Here is a 14353-nt window from a genome sequence, read left to right as displayed (position 1 = left end):
CTCTATTTTTAAAAATCTGTTTATTTGAAAGGTCCATTTCCCCTATGCTTCCTTTTGAGGAAAAATCTGTTCTCCCTCCTATCAACCTCTGCAAGAATTCATTACCATCAACTGCTCTCTCATTTACTTTTCCAATTTTCCCCTTCCTGTATCCACAAACATGCTAGTAACCCGAGTCTTTTAATCCCATAGGATTGCTGACCCACTAACCCTCTTCTCTATTCATCCCTTCACTGCCACGTCTCTTGGAATGAATTCCCACATTGTATCACATACTGGAATTTTGGCAGGTTACCTGAGAAATCCAGATAATTTGGGGCGAGCATGACATGTACAGAATGCAACTTCTTTTTATAATAACAAAGCATTTTAAATGAGAGAACTCATCTTTAATACTTTTAGCCAAGAAGATCTTATAGGTTATTTTACCTGGCAATCTTTACCCTGCCACACTTACCTGGAATTATGTGAAGCTGAAAAACTTTGAAAGAAGACATGTTCTAATTACTAATCCTTAAAATTACCATAACACTAATTGCTGAAAACAGTAAGACCCATAAATAAGTGGCTACAAGCCTTTTTCCACTATAAACAAATAAGTAAAGGCTAAAATCCTTTAGAATACTAAAGCCATCAATTTAGACCTTTTCAATTACAGCCTTTCCAACTATATTTCTAAACAAAGACAAATGATTTCCATTGTGAATAAAATATTGCTCTCAATAGGATATAAAATAATCCAGTATTATCCTCTACTTACAATGAAGAATTTCAGATTTGGAACAAATATATCATTAACATATGAAGTACTCACCTCTTCTGCTTGCATCATTTTAAAAACCTCCCCAAATTCAGAATTTTCTCCTGTTCCAATGACAACACCCTAAGGGGAAAACAGGAAAATACATTTACATTCAGATGGAATGTAAACCAAAACTCACTCTCTTACTCTCTCTCTCTCTCTCTCTCTCTCTCTCTCATGCACACACACACACACACACACAAACTTTTTTTCCCCTTTCTTCTAAGTCTTACCTACAGTGACGATGTCTAACGTACACACCCCTAAGATTTCCTTAGCAAATTTACTTTTTATGTTACCATCATTAGCATTTGTAGCTTATGATGCAAACCCTGGAAACAAACATTACATTAAACATACTGCTGGCTGGGGTGCAATGGCTCATGCCTAGAATCCCAGCACTTTGGGAGCCTGAGGCGGGTGGATCACTTGAGGTCAGGGGTTCAAGATCAGCTTGGCCAACATGGTGAAACACCAACTCTACCAAAAATACAAAAAATTAGCCAGGGGTGGTGGCATGTGCCTACAATTCCAGCTACCTGGGAGGCTGAGGCAGGAGACTCACTTAAACCCAGGAGGTGGAGGCTGTAGTGAGCTGAGACTGCACCACTGTACTCCAGCCTACAGACAGAGTGAGACTCTGTCTCAGAAAAACAAAACAAAACAAAAAATACTGCTGACTCAATTCTGAGGCCTATTTTTGGCCTATATTAGTATTTTTCAAATCCAAATCTGTATTATCCTCAGTAGAGACATTATAGTTTCATTTTACCCCTTAAATGATAGAGAATGTTGTCTTTTGCATTGGTGGAGTATCAGAATTCAGGAAATGAACCATGTGAAATCGATCAGATATATGGTCAGAACATTACAGCCAGTATCATATCAACTAAATTAAAAACTTATTTAACTAGTAATAAACATATCCATGAAACCACTGTTTCTTTCTTTAAAAAGAAAGAGGTATGAAGGACTCTCCATTATCTGGTAAATGGCAGAACTATGGAAATATTATACTTCAGGGACACAGATTCTCCCCAGTTTGACAAATAGATGTAATGGGTTAAGTTCAATTTTATCTTTTCTTTGTCAAGTATTTGAAAAAGTCCACATAAAAGTAGCGAAAAATAATTAAGAAAATATTTTAAAACAAATAAACTGCTTTTTTCAAAATAGAGAAAAAACTACCTTTGCTTTGCCACATCTGACCAGTGTTCCCATAAAGGCAATGTTACTCCTTGATGCAAGATCTCCATTAGTTGCAGCTGGCTGAGGAGCTGTCACCTTAGAACAAGGCGTTGTCTCACCTGTCAAGCTGGACTCATCAATGGAAAGATCCACAGCCTTTGGGAACATAAAGAATTCCAGATTCAAATTTGTGCTACATTTAACATATTTAGAGTTCATAGGTCATCATCACTTCTTCCTCAAATATCCCTCTTCCACAGATTAGCCACATCTTGTATCAAAACCATCACTCAAAGACAAAAGGCTAGAATCAGTAAAGTCATACAATCAGGTCAACAAAACCTAAGATATGCAAAGTAGAATGCTGCACCATGAGACTAGATTAGCCTAAAATTTAAAACACAACTAGGGAAAATCTGACACTAGCTAAGACTCAATCTTCACCTAGAGAAAACTCAACTTTTCATGACAAAATATTATTACCTAATTTTGTAAAGTCCCTAAAGTTCTGGAAATGTGGCTTGGCAGATTAAAACCATCAACAATAACTAAAAGCGATACATGAATAAAGAGTAAAAATGTTACCCAGAAATCATTTCATTATTTTGGAATCAATTTTCATAAAATTCTTGCTATACATCCCAATAATTATTCCAAATTACAATTTGCAAAAATCAAAAATGTATACAAATGTTTTCATGCTGATCGTAACTACCATAGTATCTTCTAACTCTGCAATAGGGCTCAATTCTGAAGTCTTCATTCCTGACACAGTATTTACCTACCCCAACACACAGAATTAAAAGACAAACAAACAAACAAAAAAACAACCTCTTTTATGAGGATAGGTACATACATACACACATACATACAAACAAACAAGTGGGGAAGATGACTAGGACCAAATAAGTTAGAAAGTTATGAGTTAACAGCTTCCTCTACCACAGTGCTGCTCAAAACCTTGAATACATTAATGTGAATTACCTCAATAGGAATACAGATATTACAACAAAGGTTCTCAAAGGAGGACAGCATCATATCCACTACCTCAGAACTTATTAGAAATTTAGAAATAGAATGCTTTGCTCCACCTCAAACACAAGATGTGGAAAGTAAACCTAACAGACTGTATTTACAAGCCCTCCAGGTGATTCCATTGCAAACTTCAATCTATTTTATTCCAGAAGCAATTATTAAAGGGTCCTTAGGACACTATGTAAGAAACTAGGAATTAGTTCATGACTTTACTTATTTTACAGGCTCATTCCTTCACCCAACAAACATTTATTGACTATCACTGTTAGGCAATGAGCTAGTTCCTGGAAAGAAAACAAGATAAATCACTGCACAGTACCACTGCTATTTTAAGTTGTGTCAGTATTCTCAATCAGGCTTTTCTTAACTCTCAGTTCACACTATGTACCAACAAGTGTTCTAAATTTAAATCTTTTTCTGTTTTTTTTTGGGGGGGGGGCGGTGAAAAGTTACAAATTAACATCTTTTCAAATGGTTTATTTCTGAGCATAAAAACCTCAAATAACATCATGTAAAATGATTATTAAAAACTCGTTAAGAGAATCTTCCTCTCCACAACAAAACTGTTTTAATTTGATCAACACCATTCTTACATTCACTTAAGTATTTGTTAGAGCTTACAATGTGCCAGGCCCTGTGCTTTATCACATACAGTAGGAGAATCAACAATGAAAAAAACAAAGTTTCTACCCTTGGATATTATGCTATTGGGAAAGTGATTTCAAACAAGCACAAGTATATAATATAATGCCAGGGAGGGAGAAAACAACAAACGTAATAAAGATAGAGTCACATTTTAGATAGAAGAGAACATTCCCCAAAAGCTGGAGAATAGACCCGAGTGCTCCGAGAGAGGATTCCACGTAAAGAGAACAAATAGTGCAAAGACCTTGGGGGCGGAAACACGCTTGGTGCGCTTGTGTGTTAGGCAAACATGTAATTGCAAAAATAAGAGTTTACATTAGATTGTTAAGTTTGAAAATATTCAGCATGAAAATAAATACAACTCCAAAGAGACAAAATAGTGCTAGCATTTCCCAAAACTTTAGATACTATGGCAATGGAATACATTTTAGTATCAAAATAAGCTTACAAAAATTATTCTTTAAAACACAGATCAATAAGTCCTTTAGACTTTAAAAGATTTTGCATTTAACATAATTGTGTATGCAAACACAAGCTGGTTAATAAATTTGGGTTCATTACCTCAACCCAACTAAAGATTTAAAACACAACTGTCATGTTCAAAGGTAATTAAATTTTTCTTTATTAAATAAACTTTTTTTTTTTTACTTTTCTTTCCATGTGAACCTTGGAACTGTTTAACTTTTCATACCAACACATTTACTAGCAAGGTAAGAAAAAAATCTTAAAATAGGTCTTTCTTCAAAGATAATGCCAATACAAGAAAACTGGCTGACATTTCATTGCTTACAGTCTGCTAGGCACTATGCTACATACCTATGCTAAATTATCACATTTAATCCTACTAACAACTCCTACTAACAAGTTACTATTATTATCCCTGTTTTACAGACACTGAAAGGTTAAGTAACTCACCCAATGTTATAAAGGTAGAAAGCTATGCAGATAAAATTCCAATGTTGAAAGATTTTAGCTCCAGATTCCTCTTAATTATTCAGAGGATCAATCTGCAAATTATTTCTCCTCCCTAATTATGTAACCACTTATAGAAAAAGACAGGTATAATACATAAAGCAATGAGATGTAAAAAATTATGTATTTTCTGAATTACAACTTATATAAGGTTCATTTTATTTAGCAAGCTCATCTTTAATGCCTGTTACAACAATCAGAGTTGCACATAATTTTCTAAGATCTTAACTAGAAAAAGACCCACTAATATTTAAAAATAAATACTTGTAGATATTTACAGAATTCCTTTCCTAAGAGAGGTAAAACTCATGTTTTCCCTAAGAAGACTTTTGCTTTCAATGTAAATCTTAAACATGGATAAATACTAACATAAAGTGATTAATATGGGGAGATGGAATTTTTTTTTAAATCTGTTGTTTTCAAAGAGAGGAAAAGTATAGTTTCATGGCTCTGTCAATGACCTAGCTCTTTGGTTTCAGCCTCAGAACAACAGCCACTTAAGAGAATCCTTGTCTGGTGTAATAGACAAGCTGATGTGGAAGAATAAGGGGCTCAGGACTCTTATTTTTTTTCCATATCATTATAAATTTATAACTAAAACTCAAATTATCAGAATATATAAATAATAAAATTTGTCGAAATCTTACAATGTCCCAATCTGCAAAGATTTCAACTATCTGTTGAATAAGAATATTTCCTAAGTCACAAGTTATTTTCTCTTAATAGTGATTACAAGAGTTTTCATAGGAAGTAGTTTTGAGGGAGTGGAGGAAAAGAAAAGGTGTAATTTAATAAATTAGGCAAACCTATTACAGTTTAATAAACTCACAATTTAATTCATCTGAGAAGAAAGATATTAGAGTGAATATTCGTTGCATTCATGAGAGAAAGGTAGGATACAGTGAAATCAAAGAATCAGCCAGCCCCACACCACCTAGCCAAAAGTTTAAGTATTAAACCCTCAGAAGAATGAACAAGAAAACTGATTTTCACTTTTATTCTTCTTTAAGCACTCTGGTGGAGGTGTGAATAAACTATAAAGCAGTTCAAAAAATCAGAATATAAATAAGAATCAAGATGAATATACAATCCACAATCTGAATATTTAACATCTATGCAATAAAAACGATTAGAAAAATTCACAAGATTATTATTCCCATAAAACACTGGGAGAAAGAAAGCAAATGTCAGTCACAAAGGTTTCCTGAAAGGCAGAAAGCACTTTTAAAAATTTAGTTTAATATGAAACAAATCACAGCTACAAATAAGTTCTTAAGCTAAAGAACAGTTTAACATACAGTATACTGCTAAGGCAATCACCTCTCAAGTCTAGAATTAAAAGCAAATCATTAAAAAGCAAATCAGAAACGGATTTCTCTCCCCAGAAAACAATCTTCCAAAATATTCACCTGTAGCTGCCTGATCATGACAAAATTTACTTCTGGTCTCAAAAAATAAGATTCCTCAGTGTTTATGCAAATGAAGAAAAATGCAATTTAAAATCTTCATGCACTCTAACTTATTAACACTCAAAGCCAAGCCAACCAAGTGTTATGTATTACTGAAAACGACACATGAAATTAATTTTATCCCATGTTAAATGCTGGCATAAATTGCTAACTTCCTGATTTGAGTATACAGACTGAACTTGATCAAGCTGCCAATAATCTAAAGGCCAGTATTTGGTTAACAAGGAGTTCTAAGATAATTCACTATGACTATTAAACCAAATTTCAAAAAGGGATCTACTTTTGCTACAGTCTTTTCTATCAAGCAGTAAAAATGTTTAAAAAACAAAACCGCACTAATTCAGTCTCACTGCTATATATTACAAAGATATGTCTTTATAAATCTGACTTAGTAAGAAACAAAAGTTGTTTCTCTTTAGCCTTTTTAACATGAATAGTATCTCAGTTCAGGTTGCTTTAAGCCACTGAACTATAAAAAGCCAACAACAAAACATTAAGTAGCTGAAGCTTATTACTTACTCTTACTAGGAGGGTGATCTAAAAGACCACCTTCGCAGTGTTATAAGTATCTCCAGAGTGGTTCTGAGTCATATCTATTACAGATACAGATATCCTTTCCCAGGTCAAACATGTGTGACAAACAATTTTTAGTGAACAGGAATGTTTCTAAACCATACAAATATACCATATATCTTCTCCAACATTGTACTCAATTTCTTTCAACAAGAAATTTAAAATGTCTACTCCCTACAATATTTGAAAAATAAACTGCTCTTTTTGTTACCATTTTGTATATAAGTTAAATTCAGAAACTTCTAAAAGCAAAGTTTCAGTGATAAATCACAATAAGAGAATGTATCAAATTTACTTACCAAAAACCTATCACATTGCAGTAAAAACTTGTAACTTGGGAATGATGTAACAAAATAGTGGAGCAGGGTACTCGAAAAATTGATCCCTTGCTGGAACAATCATAAGCTGGCAAAAACTGACAGAATCAACTCTGTAATCAAAAACTTAAAACAACCAGGAGAGTACTTAATGAAGAAAAAGGCAACTGAATTTCTGTAAGAAAACATAGTGGCATTTATCTGCCCAGGTAAACAAAATGCCACTACGTTTTCTTACAGAAATTCAGTGCGAATAGAGACAGCAGCCTGCAACACTCGTTGAAGCTTACTGGTACCAAGGGGCTAATATAGATCTTCTTAAAATACTCCAGCTGTATGATTTGACCTGTCTGGCAGTTCCCTGAGAGACTAGTACAAAGGCTGGCCTTTATTTCACAACCCTACCCCATCCAGCTAGAGTGGCTTCCTGGACATTTGTGAAAATATTAAAGACATACTAGCAGCCAAAAAGGCTCCAGACAGGACAACCAGGAGACATACTGAAAGGCTGACAAGAGGGTGAAGTGGAAGCTTCTCAGGGAAATTAGGACTTAGAAGGGCCAGTGCAAATACCAGGGAAGAGGGAGTACAATATGCCTTGGACTGGACACATTCTCAGAAAAAACCTGGGAAGACCCTAGGATTGCATCTCTGGCAGCTATGTGGGTTCAGCATAAGCAGGAGATGAGGGAAATGGCAGAGTAGCAGCCTGGCTTAGCACTGAAGTACTCCAGCTCAGAGAGTAGGAGAATGGTATATATTTTCTTTTTGGTTCTAGGCAGTAAAGGCTGGCTGATCAGATCGGGCCACACATGACAAAGGATACAGTCTTTGGGAAGACAATTTGAAAAAGCCACTAAACAAATGAACAACTTCAGCCTTCACAATCAAAAACAACAAACTCTGGGGAAGAGGGAGAATCTTATGTCCAGTCACAACATTATAAAAGTCAAAATGTCCAGTTCTCAACAAAACACACAAAAGATAGGAAAGTGAGGCTCATTCACAACAAAAAATAAACCATCCCTGAGGAAGCCTAGACATTCGACTCAACTAGAATAAGACTAGGTCAACTGTCTTAAGTATGCTCGTGAAACAAAGGAAACAAGAGGCAAAGAACTAAAGGCAGTCAGGAAAGCAATTTAAGAACAGAGATTATCTACAGAGAAAAAATTATTTTAAAAAAGGAAACAAACAGAAACCCTGGTACTGAAAAATACTATAACTGAAATTAAAAGTTCACAAGAAGGAGGTTCAACAGCAGATCTGAACAGGCAGAACAAAACAATCAGCAACCTTGAAAACAAGACAACTGAAACTCACCAGTCTAAAGGACAGAAAGAAGAGAAAAATGAAGAGAGCCTAAGGGACCTGTGAGATAGTATCAAACATAACATACAGGCATACCTCAGAGATAAATACTGCAGACCACAATAAAATGAGTATCACAATAAAGTCACACAAATGTTTTGTTTCCCCAGTTCACATAAAAGTTATGTTAACACTACACTGCAGTCTATTAAATAGTGTTCAATTGCATTATGCCTAAAAAAAACAATGTATATACCTTAACTTTAAAGTATCTTATTGCTAAAAAAAAAAAAATGCTAACAATCACCTGAGCCTTCAGTGAGTCATAATATTTTGGCTGGTAGGGGGTCTTGCCTTGATGTTAATGGCTGTTGACTGATCAGAGTGGTGGTTGCTGAAAGCTGCAGAGGTTGTAGCAATTTCCTAAAATAAAATAATGAGGTTTATCTCATCAACTGACTCTTCCTTTCACAAATGATTTCTCTGAAGCATCTGATGCTGTTTGGTAGCACAGTAGAACCACTTTCAAAATTGGAGTCAATCCTCTCAAATCCTGCCAACTGCTTTATCATCTAAGTTTATAAAATACTCTAAATCCTTTGTCATCGTTTCAACAATGTTCACGGCATCTTCACCAGAAGTAGGTTCTACCATAAGAAAGTACTTTCTGTGAAGTCATCCATAAGAAGCAACTCCTCATCTGTTCAAGTTTTATCATGAGATTGCAGCAATTCAGTAATATCTTCAGGATCTACTTCTAATTCTAGTTCTCGTCTCATTTCTACCACATCTGCCCTTACTTCCTCCATTAAAGTCTGACGTCTTGAACCTCTCTTGGATGCAAGAGGGTTGGAATGGACTACTTCTCAACTCCTGTTAATGTTGTCATTTTGACCTCCTCCCACAAATCACAAATGTTTTTAATGACACCTAGAATAGTGAATCCTCTCCAGAAAGTTTTCAATTTACTTTGCCCAGATCCATCAGAGGCATCACCATCTATGGCCTTACAAACCCTATTTCTTAAATAATAAAACTTGAAATTTGAAATTATTCCTTGATATATGGGCTGCCAAATGGATGCTGTGTTACAAGGCATGAAAATATGAATCCCTTCTATGTCTCCATCAGAGCTCTTGGATAACCAGGTACATTATTATTAAAGTAGAAATATTTTAAAAGGAATCATTTTTTCTGAGCGGGAGGTCTCAACAGTGGTAATGTGGTTTGGCTCTATGTCCCTACCCAAATCTTATCTTGAATTGTAATCCCCACATATCAAGGCAAGGAGTTCACTGGATAATGGGTGTGGTTCTCCCCCTGCTGTTCTCATGATAGTGAGTTCTCAGGAGATCTGATGGTTTTTTAAGTGTTTGGAAGTTTCTTCTTTTCTTGTTTTTCCTTCTACCTTGTGAAGAACGTGTTTGCTTCCTTTGTCTTCCACCATGATTGTAAGTTTCCTGAGGCCTTTCCAGCCATGTAGAACTGTAAGTCAATTAAACTTTTCTTTATTACCCAGTCTTGGGCAGTTCTTTGCAACAGTGTGAGAATGGACTAATACAAGCGGGGTTAAAATATTCAGTAAACCATGCTATAAACAGATCTCCTGTTATACAGTTTCGTTGTTTCATTTCTAGAGCACAAGCAGAGTACATTTCACATAATTAATGCTTTAAATGCCTTAAGGTTTTCAAAACATCAGTGAACAGTGGCTTCAACTTCAAGTCACCAGCTGCATTAGCCCCTACTAAGAGTCAGCCTGACCTCTGAAGATTTGATGTCAGGCAATGACTTCTCCTCTCTAGCTATGAAAGTCCTAGATGGCATCCTCTTTCAACAAAAAGCTGTTTCATCTACATTGAAAATGTTCAGTATAACCACCTTGCTTAATGATCTTAGCTACATCTTCTGAATAACTTACTGCAGCTTTTCCATCAACATCTCCTGTTTCATCTTGCATTTTTTTTTTTTGAGACCAAGTCTCACTTTGTTGCCCAGGGTGGAGTGCAGTGGTGCAATCTTGGCTGACTGCAACCTCTGCCCGCCCAACTTCAAGCAATTCTCCTGCCTCAGCCTCCCGAGTAGCTGGGATTACAGACACCTGCCACTGTGCCCGGCTAATTTTTCTATTTTTTAGTAGATATGGGGTTTTACCATTTTGGTTAGGCTGGTCTTGAACTCCTGATCTCGTGATCTACCTGCCTTGGCCTCCCAAAGTGCTGGGATCACAGGCTCATCTTGCACTTTTATGTTATAGAAACAGCTTCTTTTATTATTATTATTATTATTTTTTGAGATGGAATTTTGCTCGTTGCCCAGGCTGGAGTGCAGTGGCACACTCTCGGCTCAACGCAACCTCGGCCTCCTGAGTTCAAGCAATTCTCCTGTCTCAGCCTCCCAAGTAGCTGGGATTACAGGCATGTGCTGTCATGTCCGGCTAATTTTTTTTATTTTTAGTAGAGACGGGGTTTCACCATGTTGGCCAGGATGGTCTCGCTCTCTTGGCCATGTGATCCACCCACCTCGGCCTCCCAAAGTGCTGGGATTACAGGCGTGAGCCGCCGCGCCCAGCCTACGGCTTCTCTTCTTAAACCTCATGAACCAACCTCTGCAAGCTTCAAACTTTTCTTCAGCAGCTTCCTCACTTTTCTCAGCCTTCATAGAACTGAAGAGAGTTAGGGTCTTACTCTGGATTAGGTTTGGTTTAAGGGAATATTGTGGCTACATTTTATCTAAACCTTTCAAACTTTCTTCACATATACAAATAAGGCTGTTTTGTTTCTTATCATTTGTGTGTTCACTGGAATAGCACTTTTAATTTCCTTCAAGAACTTTTTCTTTGCATTCACAACGTGGCTAATTGTTTGGGGCAAGAGGCCTAGCTTTCAGCCTATCTCACCTTTTGACAGGCATTCCTCACTAAGCTTAATTATTTCTAGCTTTTGACTTAAAGTGAAAGACATGCGATTTTTCCTTTCACTTGAACACTTAAGAGGACACTGTAGGGTTATTAATTGGCTTAATTTCCATATAGTTGTTTCTCAGAGAACAGAAAAGCCCAAGGAGAGGGAAAGAGACAAAGGAACAGTCAGGCAGTGCAGCAGTCAGAACACACACAACATTTATTTATTACATTCATGGTCTTACATGGACATAGTTAATGGTGCCCCAAAACAATTATAATAATAACAGCAAAGATCACACTGATCATAGATCACCGTAATAGACATAATATTGAAAAAGTCTGAAATACTGTGAGAATTTCCAAAACGTGATACAGAGACACAAAGTGAGCATATGCTGCTGAAAAAATGGCACCAACAGTCTTGCCTGACACAGGGTTACCACAAACCTATTAATAATAATAATAAAATTATCTTTGAAGCATGATAAAATGAGGTATGCCAGTACAAGTCTCAGAAGGAAAAAAGAGAAGGTGACACAAATAGCTGAAGCTATAATGACTAAAAACTTTCTCAACTTGATGAAAGACACAAATCTATACAACCAAGGAGCTCAATGAAATCCAAATAGAATAAACTCAAAGACATTCACAATGAGACACTTTATAATCAAACCATTGAAAGATAAAGACAGAATCTTGAAAACAGCCACAGAAATAACTTATCACATAATGGAATTTTCATGCCTAATCAGAAACCACAGAGCCCAAAAGCAGCAGACATTTAATAGTATTCAGAAAAAAACCTGTCAACCAATAATTTTCTACTTGGCAACATTATCTTTTAAAAATGAAGGAGAAATTTTTGAATTCCTAAATAAATAAAAGCTAAAAGAGTTCATCACTAATAAGAACTGACTCATAAGAAATGCTAAAAGACAGTCCATTAGGCTGAAAGAGAGTAGAAAGTAACTCAGTCATATGAAGACATAAAGAACTTCAATGAAGCTAACAATGTAGGTAAACATAAAAGTCAATATTACTGTATGCTGAGTTTGTGACTTCTGTGTTTGTTTTTTATAGAATTAAAAACTTATAAATGCATAGAACACTTATAAATCTATGTTAATGGGCACAGAATATATAAAGATGTCATTTGCAACAATAACAAAGGTGAGGGAGGTGTGGGCTGTACAATTTTGTATGCTATTGAAGCAAAGTTGGCATCACTTCAAACTAGATTGTTATAAGGTTAGGATGTCCATTGTAATCCACATGTAATCACTAAGAAAATAAACAAAAATATGAAAAGAAAATAAATAAAAATATGCAGAGAAAATAAATTAGAATTTAAAAAGGTACTTTAAAAAAATTAATTGAAGGGGCATCGGAAAAAGATCAAACACCAGGGCACAATGGAGAAACTGAGGAACATAAAAAGATAACAAAAAAAGAAAACATAACAAAGTGATATAAGTCCTTTCCTATCAGTAATCACTGTAAGTGTAAATGGATTAAATTTACCAACTATGAGATATAAATCCTTACAATGGAAAATTATTTGGCAGTAAAAAACAATGATATACTTGCATGAAGTACCTAAAAACACTATGTTAAATGAAAGAGGCCAGACATAAAAGACTACATATTGTATAATTCTACTTACATGAAATGTCCAGAATAGGCAAATGTATTTCGGTGGCAAGCTGATTAGTGGCTGCTAGAGGCAGGGAAAATACAGAATGCTCAAAGGTATGGGTTTTCTTTTGAGAGTGATGAAAATGTTCTACAATTAGATTGTGGTGATGGATGTACAACTGAGAATATACTGAAAACCACTGAATGACACACTTTAAAAGTGTGAACTGTAAGATATGCATATTATATCACAATAAATCTGTTTTAAATAATTTTTTTTTAATGTGGTGGATGGACCAGTGATTTTGGCATAGTCTAAGAGCTGGTTAAGCATGCGGAATCTCAGGCCCCACTCCATATCTGCCAAAACAGAGGCCAGATGATTCCGATGCACATTAAAAGTTGAGATGCACTGCTCTAGGGAAACTCTATGTCACAGTGATAAAACAGGCCTGAAAAAAATCAAGCAGCTTGCCTAAGCTCACATGGTTCATGTGCAGACACAGATCATTCTTTGAATTCACTTCATGAGCAGACACATATCATTCTCTGAACCACAGTTGTTTCCAAGTTGGTGTCTGCCAATGGAGAGGGCACACTGTCTTTTTCACTTTTAAGCCCTGTAGCCTGGTACAATGATCCGTACCATGGTTTTTAAGTATGGGCTAAATGGCAAAAATGGTTTCATAACAGACTGATTTTCTAGGAAAGGAATTATACTTGCCTAAATTAGCTTTATAAGTAAATTTAAAATATCACTATATTGCTTACTAAAATGTAAAGAACCTTTTCAAATATTTGAAAAGGTTCTTTTTTGAAAAAGCCTAACAAACTAAATCAGAATCGCAACCTGGGTTTTGCCAGAATACTAACTTTTCCACTGAGTAAATGGAATATGTATTTTGTTAACTCAGGAAATCAGAATGCTTGGCACAGAAAGATTGCTCCACTAATGGATTTACCCAACGTGGAGGAAGCTGCGTGTTAGTGGGTCTTAACAAAAAGATTGTGCACAAATGTGAGTCTCACTAACAGGGACATAATGGCTACGTGGGGTTCCAGGCAAAGAGATTATTTATGACTCCTTCAGGTGGCAGGTATCCAAAGTATATCTGTGCTGGCTCAATCATGCCCATTATCTTTGGTTTTTACTTCTCCTTAGAACTAGGAAACAGAAAGGAACAAGTCCTGAAGACACCGAAACTACTCACTGAGCCAAACTGCTATCCTGTTACAAAGAACAAGGATTCATGAGATTAAAAAATGGCTCACAATATAATGCCCACTGGTGTGTTCTTAAGCTTGGATTCCTGAGCTTGGCCCTAGTAGATCCTGACTCCTAATAGAACTAACCTTTCTGCCCAGATTAAAATGGTCTGATAATCTAGTATCATTAAAATGTTTTAATCATGGCTCCTAGCCCAAGTGGTAATTCTCTGTAAGAAGTCGGAGACGTTTAGAAAATCATCAGATCAAAAACATGTTTTAAAAAAATGATGTG

General features: G+C 35.8%; 1 protein-coding gene across 11 annotated transcripts in view; it reads right to left on the bottom strand.

Annotated features, from left to right (window-relative positions):
- Nucleotides 1-14353, bottom strand: part of ATP2C1 (ATPase secretory pathway Ca2+ transporting 1) — a 165584-nt gene that overhangs the window by 66159 nt on the left and 85072 nt on the right. For all 11 annotated transcript variants that reach the window (XM_010335812.2, XM_003925085.4, XM_010335813.2 and 8 more), the window contains 2 exons: nucleotides 1991-2146; nucleotides 815-883 (listed from right to left, as the gene is read on the bottom strand). In XM_010335812.2, coding sequence (XP_010334114.1) covers nucleotides 815-883; nucleotides 1991-2146 — 225 coding nt within the window. The remainder of the gene's footprint in view (nucleotides 1-814; nucleotides 884-1990; nucleotides 2147-14353) is intronic.

Source organism: Saimiri boliviensis, chromosome 9, assembly GCF_048565385.1.
Source record: "Saimiri boliviensis isolate mSaiBol1 chromosome 9, mSaiBol1.pri, whole genome shotgun sequence".
Classification (NCBI taxonomy): Eukaryota; Metazoa; Chordata; class Mammalia; order Primates; family Cebidae; genus Saimiri; species Saimiri boliviensis.
Note: the sequence above shows the minus strand (reverse complement) of the source record. Positions and strands in the feature narration are given on the sequence as shown.